The 23,689-nt window shown below is 43.4% G+C and overlaps 1 protein-coding gene across 3 annotated transcripts in view; it reads right to left on the minus strand.

Annotated features, from left to right (window-relative positions):
* The window catches only part of ASAP2 (ArfGAP with SH3 domain, ankyrin repeat and PH domain 2), a 133,572-nt gene extending 113,509 nt beyond the window's left edge, over window positions 1–20,063 (minus strand). For 2 of the 3 annotated variants that reach the window (XM_066612135.1, XM_066612127.1), the window contains exon 1: window positions 19,813–19,983. In XM_066612135.1, coding sequence (XP_066468232.1) covers window positions 19,813–19,938 — 126 coding nt within the window. In that variant the 5' untranslated portion in view covers window positions 19,939–19,983. Of the gene's footprint in view, window positions 1–19,812 lie in introns of all 3 variants that reach the window. The other variant, XM_066612143.1, reaches the window with a different exon arrangement.
* Between the last annotated feature and the right edge of the window lie 3,626 nt (window positions 20,064–23,689).

Genomic DNA, 23,689 nt, shown 5'->3' on the forward strand with positions numbered 1-23,689 from the left:
TTGACTGATTTTACTCGAGGCCAGATCCTGAAAAATAACCTACCACTAATTGTTACCTAAGAACTGTACACTCTCTAATTTATTAAAAACATAGTAAAAGATCATAAGATACATTTTTATTCTTTTTAAATTCTGGTTTTCACCACCTTTTATAAACACTATCAGAGTACGTGTACTGTAAACAACACCAGTAAAACAGTGGTTCCCAACCTGGTATTCATGTACTCCCAGGGACACTCAACAGGACCTTTAGGGGTACTTGAAAAAGAATGGAATAATGGCAGAAAAAGGCAGGTCGTGCGCCAGAATGCTTTGCAGGGCCAGCAAGGCAGGAAGGAAGGTAGCTAGTTGGCTGTGAAAGCCCCACCAATAGCTATTTTGGTCATCAATTCATGTATGAACCAGTGATTGAAAACCAGCACAGTAAAAAAGTTGAAACATAATATGGAAAGTGATCGATCACCCAGAATTTCTCAGCACACTTCTGGTGCAAAACAGTGCAAAGGCAGAGTCTTCTGTTTTCCAAACAGATAAAAAGAGAAAACACTGTGATAAATACATGAGGTCTGGGCTTTCATATAGAGGAGATGAGGGCCTGTATTATTAATTACAAACATTTTGCTAATAGGAAGGGTACAATTTATGGAAATGGGCTGCCAAGGGATATGCAAATGAAAAAGGTTGGGAACCACTGCAGGAGATCCATGAATCAAATCCACCTTTAAGGTGTCTGGTGTGTTAAACCAGAAGCTCTGCGTACAACATACAACCCAAAACACATAACTGGGAGTGTGCAATTCAATTCACAGCAGAGAGATGCAGCTGCATATATTTGCAACCCTTTTTACTCAGAAGTAGACCCACTGCTTTCCATGGGTGTTATTCTTAAGTAATGGTGCATTGAATTGTAGCCTGGGACTTTACTTTAAATGGAAAGGAGGATCCCATCCTGGTGTTGAAAAAAAACAGATCTCTGCTAAATGCAAAACAGAACCAGCTCATTAGAAGAAATCTTCCTTTGTCCGATGTAAAAGCTGAATGATGTATAATTTGCAGCTTTAATCATTGTTATCTATGTTTTCTATAGTAGCCAAATTGACTGCTATATATGCCTATAAGGATTTTGTTCAGTATAAACAGCTATGCCCACAGTAAACACAGTACAGACATCCCCCCACTCATCTGACAGGTTAGGGACCGAAGCAGTGTAGAAAAGCAGAAATGGTTGAAAAGTCTTTTTTTTAGTTTACAAATGTTGCTTTCAATGCTTTTTAAAGCAAGCAAACTGAAAATGCTCTTGCAAATTCCTACTGTCACATGAAAATTTCTGTAAATGGGCTCTCATTAATGCCTTCGGGACTGGGAATGGATACAAACCTAAGCTGGCACATGGTGTGTGTGTGCGTGTGTGTGTGTGTGTGTCTGTCTGTCTGTCTGTCTGTCTCTCTCTCTCACACACACAGAGTTTGAATCACCATAATATATGCAAATCACCATGGGGAGGGCAATTTTAGCCTTTTAGAACTGCAGAGAGACTGTTCTAAAGAAAAAGCTGAACATGCATTGAATGAATGAGTTCTGGTATAATTGAAATGTGTTGAAAGAGCAGATTGTCGGAAAATGAGCCATCAGAAAACAGAGAATACCTGTGCAAGTGAAAGTCAGTGTACATTTCTATCCTATTATATCTTGGAAGCTTAGGATGGATTAAGCTTATTTTCTAATTACAGATATATAACAACAACTGTGTGGTTCTAAAAGGTTGTTGGCAATTATTGTAAAAACAATGTTATCTGGTACACACAGGTAAATGGAAAGCAATGGTCGCCCAAATGAGCTGCTAAAGAAAGCCTTCACCATTCCCAAGACTCTATCTGCAGTGCTGCTCCACCCTCCTTCCTTCTTCAGGAGGGCCCTCTAGGAACAGAGGCATTCCACTTCTTTGGTGCAAGGCCCCTGGTGGAAATGGAACATCTCCATTCCTTATAGGCCCTCCATTCCTTATAAAGGCCAGAGGGCAGAGAGGAACTGTCAGATAAGTGAGGGTAGAAGCTTTAAGGCAGGTGGGCAGCCTGCTTGAGTGATGCTTCATTAACCAACTCACTTGTTTAACTGGCATCTCTGCCTAACACAGACATGCTAGTTAACCAAGTATACCACTTACATAGGTACCGGATTTTTTTACTGTATTTTACTGCTTTACACAGGTCAAGAGCAGATATATGCTATACAACCTCAGTAAAAAGCAGTTATGGATATCCTCAGGTTACAAGATACGGGAAGAAGAGGGACAGCACTATAAAGGAGCTAAACCTGCAGTCCTTATTACTAAATGGAAAGTTGACAGCAGCTATATAGGCGTTTTAGAACCCTTTAGCTGGTGCACATCCCTTTAGCTGGTGCACATCCAACGAAATGGGCTGTGTTGGGAGGCGAGAGGAGTAGAATATCTGTGCAGGACACATGCAATAGAGCACATCCCATTCCACCTCCATCACACAGAAAGCATGTGCTTACCATAGAGCTATCTTTCCCTCCCATAGAGCTACCATCAGCCCTCTTTCCCTCCTAAGAATGCAGATTAAGCGAATACAGAAGTACTATGTAAGGGGCTAAAATATGCATATGGATTCTGATCCAAAACAATGTTGGTAGATTTCCTTCGTAAGAAAAATAAAAAATTGAGTACTGTATTACTTTCTTTTCAGGTTTCAACTCCAGCAACTGTTTCACCTAGCTGCGCAAGCCTTTACATGTCTACTCAGAAGTAAGTCCAACTGTGTCCAATGGGGCTTACTCCAAGGAAAGCATGTACAGAATTGCAGCCTTACAAATGCATTGCTCCCAGAAAACATGTGAAGTTTGGAAAGCATAGGACTTTGAGTATGTACTATTTTATTTACCTTTGATTTTTGGGCATAGAGAAGAATTATAGCTACACACAGTATAGCTATCTATAGCTACAGCTATCTACCCTCTCTCTCTCCAGCATCATCCCCACACCTCTGTAGATCCTTCCCATTCAAGAGTCCCACACCTTCTTCCCCTCAGCACCCGCCTGCCCCCTACACAAAGCACACTCACTCCAGCAGCACCAGTCCTGCGACTTCTCACCCTGATCCGATGCCTGGTCTCAGTTGTGGCCTCCCTGAACTCCTCCTATTTGGATGGGTGGGGCTTCTGCAGAGCTCTCCCAAGAGTGGGAAAGCTCTGCAGGGCCTGCCTTTTCCTTGCTGCTGCCACTGCAAAGAGCAGTCATGTCCGGCCAGTGAGGGCTCCAGCAGGTCTCCAGCAGGCCAAATGCCCATTGGAGATGGGAGTCTCCCTGGGGGCCAGAATGAGGGTTCCCGTGGGCCACAAATGGCCCACAGGCCGGGTTTGGGCAGCCCTGGAATAACATAATAATTTGGGCAATAATCAGAATTACTGATAGGTAATAATAATAAAAACAACTTTATTTTTACCCCGCCTTTCTCCCCGAAGGGACTCAAGGCGGCTTACAACAGGTTAAAATAGATTAAAAACATAATTTAAAAACAGATATTAACACATCATAAAAACAGTAGTCAGATAAAAAGTAGTAAAAAGGTAAAAAGAGCATAGAGCAGCAAATAATAAAAGAATCAGGCCTGTAAAAAAATTAAAAGATGTTGAAAAGATGTTAAAAAGGCCGAGAACTCAGAAGGCTTGTTTAAACAGAAGGGTCTTCGGGCCTCGCCGAAAAGTCTCAAGACTTCTCAAGGTAGAATGTCCAATGCATGGCATGTGATCAAGGAACTGAAAAGAAACACCAAGCCCTCCTTGAATACAGGGGATGAAACTCCAAAGTATTCCATAATTGTATCTTTTCAATCTGATATTAAAGAGGAGTCATGCAATAGGGAACGGGGAAACTAGCAGCCCAATCCTGAGCTGCCCGGGGCTGCAGCGGCACCAAAAATGGCTGCCGCTGCATCCTGTATGCTCCAGGCAGCCCCCTGCAGCTCCTCGGGAGAAAGGGAGTATAGTCCCCTTCCCCCGGGCAAACTGAGAAGCCCTGCAATGTGGTTACTTGATTCACCACCAACCAAAAGACTGGCGGTGAATCAAGAGCCTCCATGTAGGGTGGTGAGCCCAACACAGAGGTTCTGGATCAGGTAGAGCTTTGTTCCACTGGTCCTGCCTACCTCCTGCCCCTCTCATCTCCGGAACGCCTCTTCCGCACCCTCTCCCCACCTCCCCCCTCCCTGGAACGCCTCCTTCCTGCCTCCCCCCACACCTCCACTTACCTCTCCACTGCTCGACCACAGAGTGATGGAGGTCCAGTGGCAGCCTGACACTAGGGCCCATAAATGTGCCTTACGGCACATTTGCAACAGTGCGTGCCGGCGGTAAGCCAGCGTGCACTGTTCAGGATTGGGCCCTAAGTCAGTAACCTGACTTTAGAATACTACTAGATTTACAGTGCATCCCTATGCATGCTTACTCTGAAGAAAATCCCACAGTGCTCAATGGGTATACTCTCAGAGGTGTGTGTACAGCAATGGTTTGAGCCATTGGGGGAGAAAGCGACACAATCGCCAGAATCGCGTCGCCTTGGAGGGGCACAGGGACGCGCTTACACTTATCAGAGGCTGGAGCAGGCTCCCAGGGGCGCGGGAAGCCCTGTGCCAGCTTCCACAGCATCCCCTGAAGCGTGCAAACTGTCAAAATAACTATCACATCCCACTTCCAGTTTCACTACCAAAAACCGGAAGTGGGTCACGATGGTTATTTTGAGAGTCTGCATGCTTTGGGGGATCCTGCAAAGGCTGGCATAGGTCTCCTCACTCCCCCAGGTGCCTGCTCTAGCCTCTGGTAAGTCAAAGCAAGTCCCTGTACCCCTCAACAGTGATGCGATTCTGGCGATTGCATCACTGTGTCCCCCCTCCCTGCCCCTTAAGGGTGCAGAGGCCAGGGCTCTCTGGCTAGGGTGTCACGATGCCCCAGTTTGAGAACCACTGGTGTATAGGATTGCAACCTTATGCTGTAATCATACCCATACTTATCTTGAAGTATAACCCACTGAACACAGTCAAACTTCCTTCTGAATAAACATGCCTAGGATTCCCTGTTAAATGCCACAATATGTAAAAAGTACACTCCACACATATTTCCAAATCAATGTGCTTTGTACTGTGGTTGTAGCCTATGGTTTCATGCACATTTACACCCAAATTAAGCAACAGTGGCATATCCAGTGTTTAAATCCAGATAAGATCAATCAGATACAAAGCAGGCATGGACAATTTTAAAAGCAAAGGCAACACATAAGTAAGGAATTCAGAACCCTCCTCTCCTTACCATTTACTTCCCTGCAGCCTCTCCCCCAGACATGTTTCTCTCAGGTAAACACCAGGTGGGAGAAAAGTTCTGTGTTTCTCATTCATGAATGTCTTTTGCTCTTTAAATCAGGATTCCCCCATATGCACGTGTTGTACATAACGGGACCATATCTAGTGTTTTTTTTTAACATACACGCAATTTAAGTTTTATCCATATGTTATTTTTTAAATAAAGAAAAAATATTATATAGAAGTCTAGGACTGGAGTAGGGAACACTTTAAAGACTTAGGCCTAATTTTCAATTTCAGTATCAAAATCACATGAGCAAAATAAAAAAGATAAATAATTAATTTCAAAATAATAAACAACAAGTGAAAGAGGGCTGAAAATTGCACGGAACCAGCTAAAACAAAATCCAAGATCATAAATTTACTACCTTTGCTATAGGATCATTCTCTTTGATTTTTTTAAGGACGTCAACCTTAAATACAAATACAAGAGGTGAGAAATGTGTAACAGGCACTTACAATATCCATGAAACAAAAGGAAAATGTTAAGATCCAAGCAAGGCTGTATAATGCAAGTCAGGGGCCAGAAGAGAGATGGATAGATAAGGAAATTTCCATTCCTGCCTTGGTTCAAATGGTAATCCTGCCTGATTGATAGGGATTAAAATGATTAGCAAATGTATGTTGCTTCCTAAATGGTTTTCCTCAAAATAGATTTCTCCAGAGTTATATACTTTCTTTAAAGGGAAAAGAGTCTTCACTTGAAATGAATGACTACAGCAAATAATGCATGCTAGAAGTTCACTTTGCTTTCATGCTTCCCTATTTCTCCCTGTGCATCTTTAAAAATATATAACAAAAGCTTTTCAGGAATGCACAACCAATTTGTTCCACTATAATCTCTTTAGATGTTTTGAGGTAGTCACATACATACTTAACATAATGCCTAGACAAAATTATAGACTTCCAGCTGAAAAAACTACAGTGATAATCTACTCTCTGCTCCAGAGCAAAAAGGGGGTCTCTGCACAGCAGGTGGTTTTTACAGCACGCTGCAATTCCTAGACAATGCTGAGGATTAAGGAAACAAGTCACAGCCCACGCTCTAATTTCTGGCTTTTGTTAGTTTAAAGTCAGATGCTAACATTGAGGATGCAGCTGTAGGAATTGACATTAAAGAACCATGACCATTATGAGAAACTACTCTGACATTTGCACAATTGCATTATATGCCACTATAAATTCCGAGGGGGGAAAAAATTTAGAATTGTTAGCCAGCCATAAAAAATGTTTTGAAAATTTATTCACTAGAGGACCAAGCCACTAAAACCATGAAGAATATAATACCCACTACAGTTCTTTACATTCTCCTTGGCTCCTCTTCATCTTCTAAATCGGTGGCTTCCCCAGACAATCCCGGCCCAGAGCTTATAAATGCTTAACACAGTTGCCCAGCCAAATAAGTGAACTCTGTTATTTAATAATGACATCATTCCCAATAAATAGATGTACATCCAACAGAATCCCTCTGGATTAGGCCTTGGCTCATCCTCAGCACACATGGTTTCACCAACAATGGGTTTTGCTATCGCATCCGTTTCAGACAGCTTGCAATGGGGCACAGGACAAAATCAGATGGAAGGATGCTATGGTCATTTATTAATTTAGTTTTATAGTCATTAATTCTTTAACAAAACTCAGAGAGGGTGCTAAACAAACTCAAAGCAAATGGTAAAGGAAAATATATTATTACATGGATTCAGAAGCTGAATGTAAATCTGCAGATTCCCCACCCTCCCATTCTCAAGCTGGATTGTGAATAAATAACATTTAAGTTACCTCTCAAGGTGAAAAACTATCCATTTTCCATGAAACAGTGTAGCCCCAAATACTTATGGATATGGTAGCTGCATTTAAAGGCAGTATCAAATTTCATTTTAAGACATACCGTAGATACTCGCCTATAGAGCAATAAATTTGTCCCAACAGATCACTCCTGAAGCGACCCTTCGCCTTATCTGCAGGGCGACTAGCGGTCAGGGCTGTTTTAGGCACACTGCAGAGCAGCAGTGGTGCTGCTGGGGAGGGTGACGCACCACCCGCTCCCCCACCGCACGCTTCCCACCTGGAGCAGGGAGCCTGACAGAGCTAGCTGCTCAGCTCGCCTGCCGCTCCCTCCTCCTTGCTGCTCCTGGGCATTGCAGTCCCGCCTGCTCAGGCTCCCCCAGCCTGGTCTCTGCTCTGACTTCCTCCTTCTCCACCCCCCCCCCCTAGTCTTCAAAAGGACAGGAAAGGGAGCAGGAGCCTGGAGCACATCCCATGTGTGTCGTCAATGGGGCTTACTCCCAAGAAAGTGCACATAGGATAGCAGCTTTTTGAGCCCAAGCCAGTGCATGCCTACTCAGAAATAAGTTCCATTATTGTCAATGGGGCTTACTCCCAGGAAAAGATCATAGCGAGAGAGACGGGAGGGCTGCTTCTTCATGCAGAGTCTACAGCTCTGCATCTGCTTCTTCCAAGCAGAGGGAGGAAGGGAGCACCCCACACAGCCGCCCACCCACTCCTGCACTGCCTGCTTCTCTCTAACCTTCAGCCCCAGCCCCTCTCTTCCCTCCACCAGCCTTCACTCTGTTGTACTGTTTTCTCCCCCTTCTCCTCACCCACTGTGCCCCCTTCTTTTCTCCCTCACCCACTGTCCCTCTTTCTCTGCTCCCTATTTACAAGCCATGCAATCAGAGAAACTGACCAGCAAACTGATTAGAGCAGCAGACAGCAGTTTCCATTCACACATCCCCCCCCCAGACAGAGAGCAGAGCTGAACATCACCCCACTTCTTTAAGAGTGAAACCCCCCTGATAGCCTTGATCCTGCTGTAAATCAAGAGGAGGAAACAGCCCTCAGACCAGGTGAGGGTGGGCTTGTTGCAGCTGCAGGATGCACTTTCCCTGAAAGTGGAAACACTCCCATCAAATGTCTCACAAACTACAATTCAGAGTACCATTACTTAGGAATAACACCCAGGGAAAGCAGTGGGTCTGCTTCTGACTAAATAGGGTGTCAGTTATGTGCAGCTGCACTTGGTCACAGCCATTTGCTCTTGCTTGTCTCTGCTGTGAATTGAATTGCATACTCCCAGTTGTGTTCTAAGTTGTATGTTATATGTAGAGCTTCTGGCTTAAGAGCAGAAGACTGCCTTTGCACTGTTTTGCACCAGAAATGTCCTGAGAAATTCTGAGTGATAGATCGCTTTTGTATGTTTCAGTTTTTTTCCTGTGCTGGTTTTCAATCACTGGTTCATACATGAATTGATCACCAAAAATTAGCTATTGGTGGGGCTTTCACAGTCAACTAGCTACCTCCCTTCCTGCCTTGCTGGAATGGCCCTGCACTGCCATTATTCCATTCTCTTTCAAATACCCCTAAAGGTCCTGTTGAGTGCCCTGGGGGTACATGAACCCCAGGCTGGGAACCACTGTTCTATTAGTATGTTGTTTACAGTGCAGTTACTCTTTGATAGTGTTTACAAAAAGATGGTGAAGACCAGAATTTAAAAGTCTATGAATAAAAATGAATCTTATGATCTTTTACTATATTTTTAATAAATTATAGACTATCAGTTCTTAGATAACAATTACTGGTAGGTTATTTTTCAGGGTAAACCTGAAACCTAGGGTTTTAACCTAGGGTAAAATCAGACAAAACTATAATCATACACCCCCCCAAGTTTATGACCCCGACTTATCCAAGGGTCATAGAAACAAAACCTGCCCTCAACTTATCTGTGAGATCGACTTATTGGCAGGTGCCTGCAGTGAGTGTTGTCTTGGTTAAAAGGACAAATACCTGCAGAAAGCCATGTCAAGATTAGTATTAATTATATTTATATCTCATCTTTTTTACCTGGTGGAGCTCAAAGCAGTATAGATGAGGTTCCCAGGTGGTTTCCCATTCAAGCACAGACCAGACTCAGATCTGCTTAAGTTTAGCAAAGTAGCTGCATCATGTGCCCTGCCTAAAGCTGACATCAAAAGGTTCGTACATTGCTCTTATCATTTGACAGTTAAGTTAGGCTGTTTCTACATAGATAACTCTGATCAAGGCTACAATCCTATGCCCCCTTTCTGAGAGCAAGCCCTACTGAACATAAAGGGGCTTACTTTTGAGTAGACCCACTTAGGATTGGGCTGTATGTCATATATGTACATCAATCAGCAATTAAAGTAGCTAAATCTTCTAGACATGTTGCTAGTTTAAATAACTGCAGTGTAACTTACCCCAAAGAGTTTAAACCAGTGCAATTCCATGCTAAATTTGCACTTAACACTACACTGGAAAAACTAGTTATGATCTGTAAACAAAAAAGGAATTGGAAAAAAAATACTTGTGCATCCAACCATATACTCATATTTTCTTCTTACAACTAGTCCTCAATGCTTTGTGTCATCCCTCCAGAGGAGCACATCTAATCACGTGCGTAAATCTTTGCGCAATCAGTGCAGCAGGACTTCTAAACCTTAAGATGAAGATCATCCCCAAGAATACCTCATTAACCCCTCAGAAATCAAGGGAGGTAAAACTATCGCAAAAGTCTACAAGCCCTGTAAAACATGATCCAATTAAATTCTACCAAATAAAAAGTTGTTAAAATACAGGCCTACAAATACTGAATTCTGAACACTTAACAAATGACTGACTAGCAGAAGCCACATAGGGTGGCATTTAAAATCATCCACTAACATTTAGCAAAGGCCCAACAGAGTTTAAAAAAAAAAAAAAAGCAGTTGGGGGATATGCCATGAAATGATTTTAAAAGGAAATGGGGAAATTACTGTGTATAGCATCAATTTCCCCTTAAACTGCTCATCTGCCACATCCCCCTGCTTTTGCGGCCGGTTTTCCAACATCTCCTTTATGTCCTGGATGTTTCACTATTGGATTGTCTATTGTTTCTGAGAATTTGTTTAACTGTTTTATCTGCTTGCTGAAGAACTCTCCATTTCATTTATCCAAACAATAACCCATTAGAGCACATCACACACTGCATCTGATACAAAACCAAAATGAACAATTACAATCATTTTTCACATCTGGCTATAACACATTCACTGCTGCTAGTCAAAAATGCAACTGAAGGTCTTTTTTGCATGGCCATTTCAGAAATGTGCGGGCCTAGGCACTGCAACTTGCTACTTGCTTCAGCCTAGCACAGAACTCATATATGCACAAACTACTCTGGAATGAGATCTCTTATCCCCAGGATAGCATGATCACAAATATGGGTACAGATAATTAATGTGTGGTAGTATATGTAATAAATGGCATAGGTTCATGGTGTGATCCTGAGAAAAAGCTGCCACATGCTGGATTTGACTTCTGGCATTCTATTAGTGTGGTATTTTGCATAGTTTCCCTACTTGGCACTTCCAACTAAACTCGCCAGGTTTCTATGACATCTCAGTAGCTGAGACACCCTCCTGCAGTAGCTGCTGACCTTTTTAAATTCAGTCATGACAGGGCAACACTGTCAAAATGATGATGCCCTATTTTCATGTCTAGAATTTCCTAGAAACATACTGTTTAACCCTCAAGCTGAGATTGGTGTGTGCCCACCAACTAGGAATCCAAACCCAGCTGGTTAGGTAAAGTGGTGGGGGGGGGTAAGATGGGATGCCCAGGTGATCCTAATTCATCCATCTGGATGGTCTCATGACACCAGCAACAATAGGCTTTTTTTTTAAAATTCAAATACAAAGACGCTATAGGTCAGTGTTTCATAAACTGGGTTGGGACCTACTAGATGAGTCGTGAGCCAATTTTAGGTGCATTGCATAGCACCTAGCTTAGGCACCATTGAAAATATGAGAAGGTGGAATGCTGGAAAGGAGAGGAGCTGTGTGGTTATTTTGCATTTTTTTTCTCTCACTCACTTTGCTATTGAAACATTGCTGATAAACAACCCAATTTATTGCTGCATTATCAAGAAAGCAGCAGGCTCCAGAGTCACAATGACTGCTCTTACTGCTTGACTATGTCACTTCTGGACATGACATCACTTCCACTAAGTCCCAGACAGATTGTTGTTCTCTAAAGTGGGTCTCGGTGCTAAAAGAATAAGAAAGCATCAAAAAATTTGCATTCAAGGACTTTATTTTGTTTTCCCCTGGTCTTTTAAATTTTGTCCCCACATTTTACCAACTACTCATGTTGGTCAGTCTTGTTTCCATTTTTTATGAGTCTTATTTTTTGACGCTCCATCTTCTCTTTCCGTTTTTTAATTTTGCCTAATATATTTAATCCTTTAATAAACTTCTTTTAATTTTTATTGATTATCTATGATCCCAGTTTACAAAGGAGAGAGTGGGTTGCTACACTTTCCAAATCACTCAGTACTTCCTGCTTTTTATTTTGACTTTTGTGGGAGTTGGAATCCCTTGCATTTTGGGAACTCCTTTTCAGAACAAGAAGTTTTTCAAGATGATCTCTCTTAATTCCCCACTATGCTAGTGTCAGCAGAGATCTACCAAATCTCCTGTTTTGCCCTCCACCTGAGCTCCCACTCAAGTGCTCCTCACTACAACTACTAACCCACAATTATGCCCCAGTCCTATCCCCCACCAGCTTATAAAATATAGAAGGGCCATGAAATGTGCTGCATCCTGGGGGGAGGGGGAGGTAACCAGATGGCCCAGGAGGGACACATCAAAATATTTTTATCTACCTCCCTGTAAATTGCCGGGCCACCAATAGGTCTTCTTAGACCTACACCAGCTAAATAGCTGGAATAAATCAGAGGAACCTCAGGGGTGTGTTGGGCTGTGAAAAGGGGGTAGGATCCCAACATGAACAAGTGCTGCCAAGAGCCACTCCATCCTGCACCCTGCCTGCCCCACTCTTCCTCCAAACTGCTCATGAACCACCACCACCACACCTGCTCCAGCATGGCCTGGGTGAGCCACTCACTGGTGCATGCTGGGGACTTCCAGCCACTTGCACCGGTGGCCCCACAGCACAAAACAGCAGTACACATTTTGCTGCACTGGACTGGGGTTTACAACGATGGATTGTAAAATCCACCACTGCAAGCTCCAGATAATATTGGGTTTTTAGACTTGTTCATGCTGAGATGCTAAAATCCAAACACAATGTGTGGTTGTTGCATACCAGTCACTTTACATAGGTGAGAGCAACTGGAAGTCAGGATGAGGTTGGCTTTTCCTGTGGTTGCTACGTACCAAAAAGCAACATACACCTTGTCATGATACAAGGCACTTTTTAGCTCAGAAAAAGCAAATCAGCCAAGAGAAATCACTGCTATGTTTTCCTTCCATTGTATGGGAAGGAAAACAACACAATTTGAAGGCAACACCACTACTTCCTCAATGACCTCACTCTCTAATCAGCCAGTCACTTGGGCTGCAATCCCATACTCATTTTCCTGGGAGTAAGCCCTACTGAACACAGTGGGACTTACTTCTGAGTAGATACGCACAGGATTGCACTTTTAGCCTCCATTATGTACTAAATATTGTTGTTTCCACCTTCATCATCACTAACCAAAAACAAAACACCACTGCTCTAAGATTTTTTATTGTTTTTAGCGCCTCCAGAATTTCCAACTGAGGTTGGAGACCTACATGTGTATGTGTCATAATGATTTCAACAGAAGCCATAAACAGTACCAGTGGAAAAGGGGGATGACTCATGAGAAGCATGAATGAAAAAATGAATAATGTAATTACAAAATTACATTTAGTTTAAAAAAAAGAGGTAGATGAACAAATAACATGTTTTTAAAATACAAATGCTCTCAGATCAGTGTCATGTTTAGAAAGTGGTTTCAGTATTGGATGTCTTACAGGTCTTTCAGTGCAATCTTAAACATGTTTTCTCAAAAGTAAGTCCCACTGCGTTCAATAGGGTTTTTGACAGGTATGTCCCAGGCTTCATAAACAACAGTGCTGTTTAGTAATAAAAATGTGGTTTTACTTAAGATATGACTAGGATTCAGGCTAAACTTTCAAAAAAATGTAAACAGTGGGACAAAGAAAGAGAGAGAAAACAACAATTTATCCCCAACTTCTGAGCTTCAGAAATAACATCAAGAGAAAGGGTTTTGTGAGTGTGTGTTTTTAATATTTTTGCTGTTATTTTTGAAAAGCAGCTAGGTTTCAAATGTTTAAAAACATTTATTTGATATTTAAGTTCGTGCATCCATCCAACTAGTCACTTGGATTTTCTTTTTTAAATCCAGAAATTCAATAAGATTTCTAGCCCTGTGTAGAGCTGGGGGGGGGGGCTGACAAACAACTGATAAACCAACCTACAACACAATCCGATTCATGTTTACTCAGAAGCAAATGGGGCTTTACTCCCAAGCAAGTATGTTTAGGATTGCTGCTCTAGTTATTTTACAACTAAACTACATTTGCATACATCCTGACATACTGGTTTTGGAATGCAGACTACATGTAAAGCTAAAGGTGGCCTGGGATATCTGACAGGGTTGACCAATGCTAGAAAGCTATGCATTTTTTTTTTCTCTCAGAGAAGCTTGATCAACAGGTTTTTCTTCTGCACCACAGAACTGAACTGAACTGACTGATCACCACATCTTGGATCAGAAAGGAATTTCCTCCAGGTCAAACTCACTCTTCCTTTCACTTACCTAAACTATCTGGGTTTGCTTCATTAAACTTGTAATGCTGTGGTACACCTCAGTCTTTCATGCACCAGGCACCATCAGCTGGATGATAAAAGCTGATCCATGAGGAGTGTTCAATACAGAGGATCTTGTTCGACTTTAGCAGGCTCAATATGATAAGATCCACATACTGTTTTCGTGTATTTATTCCATAAATATTATTCTGGAAGTAGAGGTGAGCAGTTAGCACACTAGAAAAAATAAATAGAACTTTGCTAGTGTTTCTGCTGCATCTTTTTAGATTGTGAACACTTTTGGGACAGGGAACCATTTATTTGTTTGTTCTGCTGTGCAAACCACTTTGTCAACTTTTTTGTTGAAAAGCAGTATAGGAGGGGCCTGAATCCATGGGTATCAGTTATCCATGGTATCAGGGTCCGCGGGGCCCCTGCATGCACCCCCTACGGAGGCAAGGGGAACAGAATTCCCCTTGGCTTTGGGGAGTGGGGGGAGGCATTCGCCCGTATCTGTGGTTTCATTTAACTGTGGGAAGTTCCAGAACAGAACCCCCGCAGATACGGGGACACGCCTGCATATAAACATTCTAATAGTAATAAACTTAAGAGAAGCGATACTTGTAGTGCTATATTTTTTGATACAGACATATAAAATGATAAACCATGTTTTTAGTTTTTGCCTCAATATGAATAGACAGGACCAGCAAGCTTAGAAGTGTTAATCTTTCCAAAGAAGCTGCAATACTAATAAGGACACACCCATATGACTATGTGCAATATACAGTCTTATATATTACACATGCACACACAATAGTCTGATACAAGGAGATGCTTTTGTGGATATCAGCACAATTCAAGGGGTGCGCTCCAGAACAGAGAATAAAATTCAAAATGCTCACAGAAACATTGGTTAGGATGCTATTGGTCATCTTGTAATAATACTAATATTAATTTTCCAGCAACTGGGTTTTACTAATTCCATGACCGCTTTAGTAAAAGCAGAACAGAAAAGCAAAACAAAAAAGCTTTTATTTTAATTATTTCTGTATATGAGCAAACTACAGTAGGTACATAGACTAGGGCAATTCCTCCAGTAACTTTTAAAAGAGTTAGGGCCCAATCCTATCCAATTTTCCAGCACCGGTGCAGCCTCAATATAGCCCCGGGGTAAGGGAACAAATGTTCCCATACCTTGAGCAGGCCTCTGTGACTGCCTTCTCATCAAAGGAGGCAGTGCATACACCATTGCCACAGCAGCACCAGCACTGGAAAATTGAATAGGATTGGGCCCTTAGTCAGCAGCCATAATCTAATCTAATAATCTATATTTATTAGATTTAGGCTGCAATTCTAACCACACCTTCCTGAGAGTAAGACCCATTGAACAAAATAGGACTTACTTCTGAGTAGACCTGGTAAGGATTGTGCCCTTAATTTAATAGTCTAATAATCTAAATTTATTAATACAGAACCAATTGTAATATGAGATCAAGACTCTATCATGAGGTTCTTCATTATTATGTGAAATCCATTACACCTAAGGATGTAAGGATGCTCTTTCACTATCACCCAGGTGAAAAACTAGACCTTCAGTTCACAGAAACATACCTAAACAGGTTTCCAATACAGGTAATCCCAAAATTTGAAGACATCCAATTTATGGATATTCCAGTTTACGAAGAGTTGCATCAGCACTCTTGCTCAGGCAGAGTCTATCTAGCCTTGTGCTTTCACACAAGCATGACACTGCTACTCCAACTTATGTCAATTCTAACTTCTGGACAAACCTTCAGAGCAGAACCAGGACATAAATCAGGGACTTGCTCTATTTTAGTGACTCATCATTTGCCCACTTATTATTTTATAGGATGCAAACAGACTTGCTGGCATATCTTCATCATGTATACAAAGTAAAAACTGCACAAAGCATGGGTTTATTTTCCAAAGCCTCCACACAATATATTTAAGAAAGCACTGTTCATGATCAGGCAGCTATGACTTCTAGCAAACTGTTGGCCCTTGTCGCAACTAGGAAATTGATGGTCTATTTTTGATCAGAGCATCTTCCGCAGACTTGAAAAACTAGGCAGGCCACTCCATGTGGTATGCAATGCAATGACTGGAACTGCAATACTGCCCAAGAAAGGTCAAAGGTTTACATTTTGAAAGCAATAGCTATTTAGGCATTTGATTCTGGAACAAATGTGCTCAGTTTAATTAAATCATTTCAGAAAGTCAGTATGACCAGTTCAGAAGTGCTGATGTTTTGCCAACTCTGCTGAAGAAATTAATACTGGTAAATGAACAAAGATCCTGCCAACAAAGCCTTAATTAATGCAGCTTTGTGTAATTCTACTCACCCTTACTGAACAATTCTTGATAGAGAAGTAAAATACTAGTTTCATTAGCATCATCCTCTGCTACACAGCACAATGAAAGAGGCTTTCTGAGGTACATGACAATTAACTATTCTCTAACAAAAACTTCTACCCAGGATCCAAAATCTAAAAAAACAAGTTGAAGCAACTAATCACATTACTTGAAACTAGCTTACACCACTATGTGTGACATGTAAAAACAGCTGGCAGACAGATTAAAATAAGAATCAAACATATTCATAATTTAAAAAAAAATTGCAGTTTGTTCCCCAATTATAATGGCAATAAGCTTTCAGCAGCATCTTTAGAGCAATCTGTCCACACTTTTGAAAACTCCAATTTATCACTATGCTAGAACTGTGAATGACACTCATTCACAAATCAGGATGTTCTGCTGCCTGACTCATGGGATTAAAAAAGGAATCTCATGATTGTAAAATACAAAGTGACTATTTGAATGCACCCTTTCTTTGCCATATGCAGGGCAATTCTAAGTACACTTACTCAGAAGTAATCCCACAAGGTTCAATGGGACTTACTCCCAGGTAAGAGTGCCCAGCATTTCAGCTTCTGGAGTTCAGGCTCACACTCTTGCACTGTTCTCCAAAATCAGAAACATTAGAAATACTTTCAAAATTTAAAAAAAAATGTAAAAGCTCAGAAAGCCTCAGAATCATTGGTAAACCACATGATTTTATCTTTGTGTTTACCATAAACTTAAAAAGTGGATTAATCTATAAGAGGATTAATCTATATATATAGGTCTAATGCACAGACAGTTCTGTCTAGGGTACAAGATTGGAGAAAATTATTGTTGGATCTCTTCCAACCCTGCAATTCAAAGCTCAGAAGAGAATCTTGAGATTTAAAAGGGTCATTTCATCATTGTTAGATGGGGATTAGGTAGTAAGTGGACTATAAACCACACTGGGCCCTCTTAGGCCTTTCCCCATCACACAGCAACTCATCTCCAGACCAGTTGATCTGGGTGAAAGAGACAGATGCAACTTGATTGGGGGGAGGGGGGCCTTGACCCAGAAAACAGTGTTGCTAAGCCCCGCCTGGGACACAACACCTTGAAGTAGTTTTTTCAAATATTAGATCACTTGCAGAAAATGCTGCATTCCTTGAAGAACTGCATTGTGTTTCCAAAAGGTTCTAAAAATATGCTCCCTGAAAAGTTTAAAGATGGAAAAATCAGAGCATAACCATGCAAGAACAAATCTACATGTGGAAGGATAATAGCAAAATAGCAGTTCTTCATATTTAGAAAATCTAGTTTGAATTCAGAAGTTTGAAAAGTGGCAGATGGAACCACACAGGCTCTCTTCATAACAAAGGAAGTGTTACAACAAGAAGACTGGACATACCAGCTTATGATAATTAAATGAATACAGCTATGAAGCAAGCTCAGATGAACTGCTATTTAAATAAAAAAGCAAAGTAACTTTTGATGCATTCAAGTCATGTTTGGAAACAATCCAAAATTCGGATGCATGACAGCAGGGGTGGGGGAAGAGAATGTTTCAATCAATTTTTGATCCCCCTGTCAGCTCAAGTCAATTGATGTTTATACAGAAGTAAGTTCAATGTGTTCAATGGGGCTGTCTCCCAGGCAATCGTGCATAGGGTTGTTTGTTTATTAGATCAGGGCACTGCAATCTGTGTTAAATGTTGCCATTTCACATACTAGATTTCTTTTTTGTAAAGCGATATGAAGACAAAACAAAAAATCCCAGCCTAGTATTTAAAATATTTTCTGCTACAGCAGATACCTTTTAACGGTGACAAAGAATAGCAGAGTTCTAACCCAAAATGAGATCCCTTTGCCTTCAGAACACTTTGCAGTACAGAGAGACTTGCACCTTTCACTTCTTTTGTCTGAAAGGAAGAAGACTTAAAAACCCATGTGCCAGAGTGTGCCACAACTTACTAGTGACAAGAGGAAAACATTCTGTGGTGTCAGCCAAAGAAAAATCCCAAAAGAATAGATGCTTGAATAAAGCAAGGCTGTGATCTGGTATTAACAGTCCCCTTTGTTTCAGAAACAGATGCATTTCAGTACCTAAAAGGAAGGCAAAGCATGGAAAACCCAATAGGTCTCCAGGATGATAAAAGAGGGGGCTGGAGGAAGAAACTTATAGGTGCAGCACAGGGGGTCTACAGTTCTGTCACTTGACCCTTCAGTCACAGCAGGGAAGCAAATATTCCCACTGTAAAAGGGTATCGTCTGATCCCAAGACTTGTTTCCTCAGAAGTGAACCCCACAAGACTTAGAGCCCAATCGTATGCATGTCTACTCAGAGGAAAGTCCCCTTACAGTCAGTGGGACTTACTCCCAGGTAAGTGTGGATAGGACTGCAGCCTCAGTGGGACCTAGGGCCCAATCCTATCCAAATTTCCAGTCCTGGTGCAGCTGTGCCAATGGGGTGTGTGCTGAATTTTGTGGTGGGGAGGCAGTCACAGAGACCCCCTCAAGGTACGGGGACATGTGTCCCCTTCCCTCGGGGCTGCATTGCAGCTGCACCAAAGCTGGAAAGTTGGATAGGTTTGGGCCCTTACTCTCTAAAAAGCATGCACAGGATATAACAGCCTATGCATTTAGTTAGAAATACAATGCCCCACCAAACACTGTGGGGTTTACTTCTAAGTAAACATACCTCGGGCCAGCTACAGGGCTCCTCTAAATCCCACTCCGTTGTCTCTATGCTGGGGAACAGGGAACATGACTTTGAAGAAAAAAGGGTCTATATATCATGGTCATTGGGTCAGTCCCCACCACACTGCAGACAGGTGCCGTCCCCAAGGCACCAGGAACTGTAAAAAGGGCTTCCCACCATATCTTTGTGCCAGGAGCAGCATGTAGCTGGCTCACTTGGGAAGAGAAAGACAGGCTCGAAATGGTTGGTGCTCAGTGTGCCAGATGCAGGTGAAGAAGGCATCCTGCCTCCCTTTTGCAAGGGCTGAGAGCAAGCAAGCCCTTTGTGGCAGAGAGATAGACTCTTAGTAATAGCCAAGATGATGATGATGGTCATTCATTGTGGCTGGGAAGCAGGCACCAGAGAGAGATTCCCTGCCAAAGAAAGAAAGAGGAAGGCGGGCAAAGGAGAAGAGGGAGAGAGAGGAGGAGAAGCTGGTGCTGGTCCAAGGCGGGCACCGTCCCAGTCCCCGAGGCGGGCACGGAGCCCCCTTTGTGCCTGCGCAAGGCGAGGGAAGCCCAGGAAGGGAGGCAGCCTGGCGCAGGGGGCGCCCTCCATTCTTCCCAAGCCAGGCAGCCTCCCGCTTCCAAGAGGCAGGGGAAGGAGCAGCCCCAGCGAGGGCAGCCAGAGCTGCTGCTGCTGCCGCCTGGGGTGGGGGGGCTGCGCTGGCGGGCGGGCGGGCGAGCCGCCTTCTCCTGCGGGCAGGCCGGGCTGGCTGGCTTGCTGCGGGCTCTGCCCCCTCCGGGCGCTCCCGCCCGCGCTCACCTCCTCGATGGCGGCCACGGTGTTCCGGCACTGCACCATCCGGGTGGTGAAGTTGGAGGCGGTGGGCGCCTTGTAATCCTCATTGGTCTCAGACACGAATTCCGACACGGAGATCTTGTCCGGCATGGCGGGGAGGGAGGAAGGGAAGGAGGAGGGAGGGAAGGAAGGGAGCAGGGAAGGGAGAGCGCAGGCAGGGCGGGCGGGCAGGCGGCTCCAGCGGGGGAAGGAGGGAAGCGAGCGGGAGGCGCTCAGGGAGAGAGGCAGGCGCGGGGGGAGCCTCCCCGCCTCCTCACATCGCCCGGCAACCGGCGGCTGCTGCAGCGCTTTCTCCTCGCAGCCTGAGCGCCCGGGCAGGCGTCGAGGGGTGGAAATGCCCGGGGGGGGGGGAGAACCAGGCACACAACCACCTTCTGTTACGCACAAGGAGGGAAGGGGGTGACCACACACACACACACACACACACTCCTCCCACAGGAAAACCCAGCACAACACACACGCCCAAGGAGGCAGGGAGAGACTGAGAGACAAGGCACACCTCCCTGAGCCACACAGCCAGGGATGGGGGTGAGAGGGCTGGTGCCCACCTCATGGTGGGCACATGCAAGGGATAGAGGGGGGCACAAAAGAGTCACACACACACACAACACCATTCATGCAAATGACAGGGAAATGGGGGCTCCGGTTGCTGCATCTCACCAAATCGCCACACAAATCAGCCTTCTCTGTGAGGACTGCTTCATTCGGCATGTATTTTTTACAGGGACGCATAACACCTTTGACATGTCCATAAAAGCAGTCAAAAGCCTGGTCTGGTTTTCACACAAATCTTGTGTTTGTTGCTGTACACTAATTACTGTACACTTGGGGTTACTGTACACTTTTCGTGCCATTGGTGCACTTCTTTCCCTTCACCAGTACTGGTTCTTGTGTATGAAGACTGAACTTTACTGCCACCATTAATGCAATGCTTTTAAATGAAGTTAGTTCACGTTACAACCTTCACAAGTGTAGGGAAATCACAAGTGTGTGACTCAATACTCCATGTATGTGTGAACAGAGTGCATTCAATAGCATTGTGTTTGAAGTAATGTGTGGAGATAATAAAGTTCTTGTCTGTGATAGCCCATTCACATACACAAGTTCCCAACTGATTTTGCAGTCCTCAAATAATGACACAGCCTTAGTCACTCAGGCTAAGTGGTTCTGGATGCATGTGCATACCCTGGAGTCAGAGTGGTTAAAGCTCCCTTCCGTGCACACTCATAGTGGCAAACACGTGTTTGCCCCTGTGTGATCTAATGCGAGTCTTACTGCCAGGCCAGAGATTCTTGGCCTACAATGGTACAAAGGTTCCCTAAGGTTAGGAGGACATATACAGTACTCATATATGAGGACAGCCCCCAGAAGGTATCTCCCAGAAGGAGTGAGGAAGAAATACAGGTACATGAAAGAGGTTTTCCTGGTACTTCCCAAATCACATGGCTAAAGGCTTAGTTGTATCAAAAGCCCTGTTCACATGCACCCACAATAACAGGGAAGTTCACACTGTTGTGATATTGGAAATTTTTCTGATTAAGTCAGAAATCCTATCCACACTTACAATGGAGTAAGCACCATTGAGTAGACATGCATAGGATTGAGCTGTCAGTCATCAGCTAGGAGGGAGATTGTTGACTGATGGGACTCCCATGATGATGCAGGTGCCTATGGATGGTGTCTTTAATACTGTATTTCTATGTTTGCCCATGATTATCAAATCCGACAGCCAGAGATCAGTGCTGAAAGCCAGCAGTGTAGGGTGCCAAACATGCACCCTTGCCCTGGGGACAGTCATTTAGAAGAAAGAACTGGTGCTCTGCCAACCACATCCCCCTACCTCTTGTGGGGGAGGGGGGGAGAAAGTTTACATTTTCACTAGGTGTGTGACAAAGTCTACTTCAAATGTGTGGCCGTTTTTGTCCCAGTCCTTCTAAAGCTCAATCCAGAGCACACCTAGATACTGCTCAATGAAAACAGTGGAGCAAGCAAGGAACAGGAAGGAGGAACACACCAACACCTTTGGTATTGTTCACAGGAACAAATGTACAGTTTGTCATTCCTTGGGTGTTAAAGCTGGAGTGTGCCCAGAGTGCAAAAAAACTGCTAGTCACACCTTCTTTCTAAGCTGCTGGGCCTTAGTCATAGAGAATCTGAAGTCATAAGAAGAGTGGCTGTGAGCAGGAACAAGATTTTTCCCCCTTTCTCGAGTCATTAATCCCAGTTTGCTCCAAGACATGTTAGGGTGCAGGACACTCACAAGAAAGGGCAAGCTGCAAGAGAAGAAATGGCCAACTGGCAGCCTGCTGGCCACGTAAAAACATTGCAGCCGACAAACCTCTCCTGAAACTGGTGTGGTTCCTATATGAATTCCTCTCATACAAGATGCTGCACCCCCTAAGAGGCAGTGCCTTGTTGTGGTGTTTGTAGTGCAGAGCTCTGACTTTAAGGCTCCCATTAAATAGTGCAAAGAGTCCCAGAGTCTTCTGTGCTAAGAGCCTTCAGAACTATCCTTTCATTTGTAAGTGAACACCTGTCAGGTTGGAACAAAGAATACTGATACTGCATTTATCGTAGGAGGGACAAGGGGGTGTGGACTATCATTATTGGAACAAGTTTCCCTGCCAACTTTCTGATCTTCTTTACTTCCATAATTTACCAACTATACCATAGCAAAATCAGGAAGGGGAGTGCCTATCTCTGCCATCAGGAAAAGGTACAAAGTACATGAGTTCCTCATGCTATTTTCAATGACAGATTCACCTGTGACTAATTACAAGACACAAGCTGTGCTTAAAAACTGCTGCACTAAGAAATAATCAATCAAAAAGGCTTCTTTTAAATCTTTTCCATTGGGCAATTGAGAAGCGTCTGCCAAGGTGTCTCCACTTGTGTAGTATGATGCTACATTAACAGCCAACTTCCCAGGAAATGAATGGCACTCTGTGTTGAGAAATGCTGACTCATGCACAGTGATTCAAGTGCATAGTACACACTGAGAAGAATGGGGCTGATGTGGGTTTCATTGCTACACTCTGCTCTCAGCAGTTGTGGGTTTCTCTGCCTTTAATTCATGAGGACAGGTTATGTGGAATTAACACCACTGGCCCAGACAAGACCCTCCGACTTAGGGAGGAGCCATAGTTCAGTCACAGAACACATTAAAATATGATTTTATGAACCAGCCTTATTCCAAATCAGAGCATTGTTTCATTTACCTCAGAATTGCCTGCACTGATTGGCAGCAGCCCTCCAGGGGTTCAGATAAGGGCCTTTCTCTGCCCACCTTGGGGATGCCAGGAATGAAAGCTGGGACCTACTGCATACAGAATAGATGCTGTACCACTGAGCCCCACTCCTTCCGCAATGCTTATATAAAGTCTCAGTTTCCATCCCTAGCGCTTCCAGGTAGGGCTGGGAAAGTCTCTTGTCTGAAACCCTGGACAGCTGTTGTCAGTGTAGAGACAATATTGATAGATAGAAGATAGATCAGTGGTCTGACTCAGTAGAACATGAATATTATATACATTATTTCAGCAGCTTTGCAATCTCACTTCTGCCCCATTCCTTCTCCTTTGAAGAAGGGGCAGCAGTGAGATCACAAAGTCACCATTGCCATCACCATCGCTTTCTCTTCCAGGAGACCCTGGAAACAAAATCACAATGTTATGTGATGTCACAATGTCACCGTCCTGGGTTCTGGAACCTCTAGCGATGCCACTGTATCAGAAGGTGATGTCGCTCTGTACCTCAAAGAAAGCATTAAGTCCAAACAAGCGAGAAAACTAATGGACTTCACAAAACTACTGTGGGTGGAAATTCCAGGCTATGAAAGCCAATT

This window comes from Tiliqua scincoides, chromosome 1 (assembly GCF_035046505.1).
Source record: "Tiliqua scincoides isolate rTilSci1 chromosome 1, rTilSci1.hap2, whole genome shotgun sequence".
Lineage (NCBI taxonomy): Eukaryota > Metazoa > Chordata > Lepidosauria > Squamata > Scincidae > Tiliqua > Tiliqua scincoides.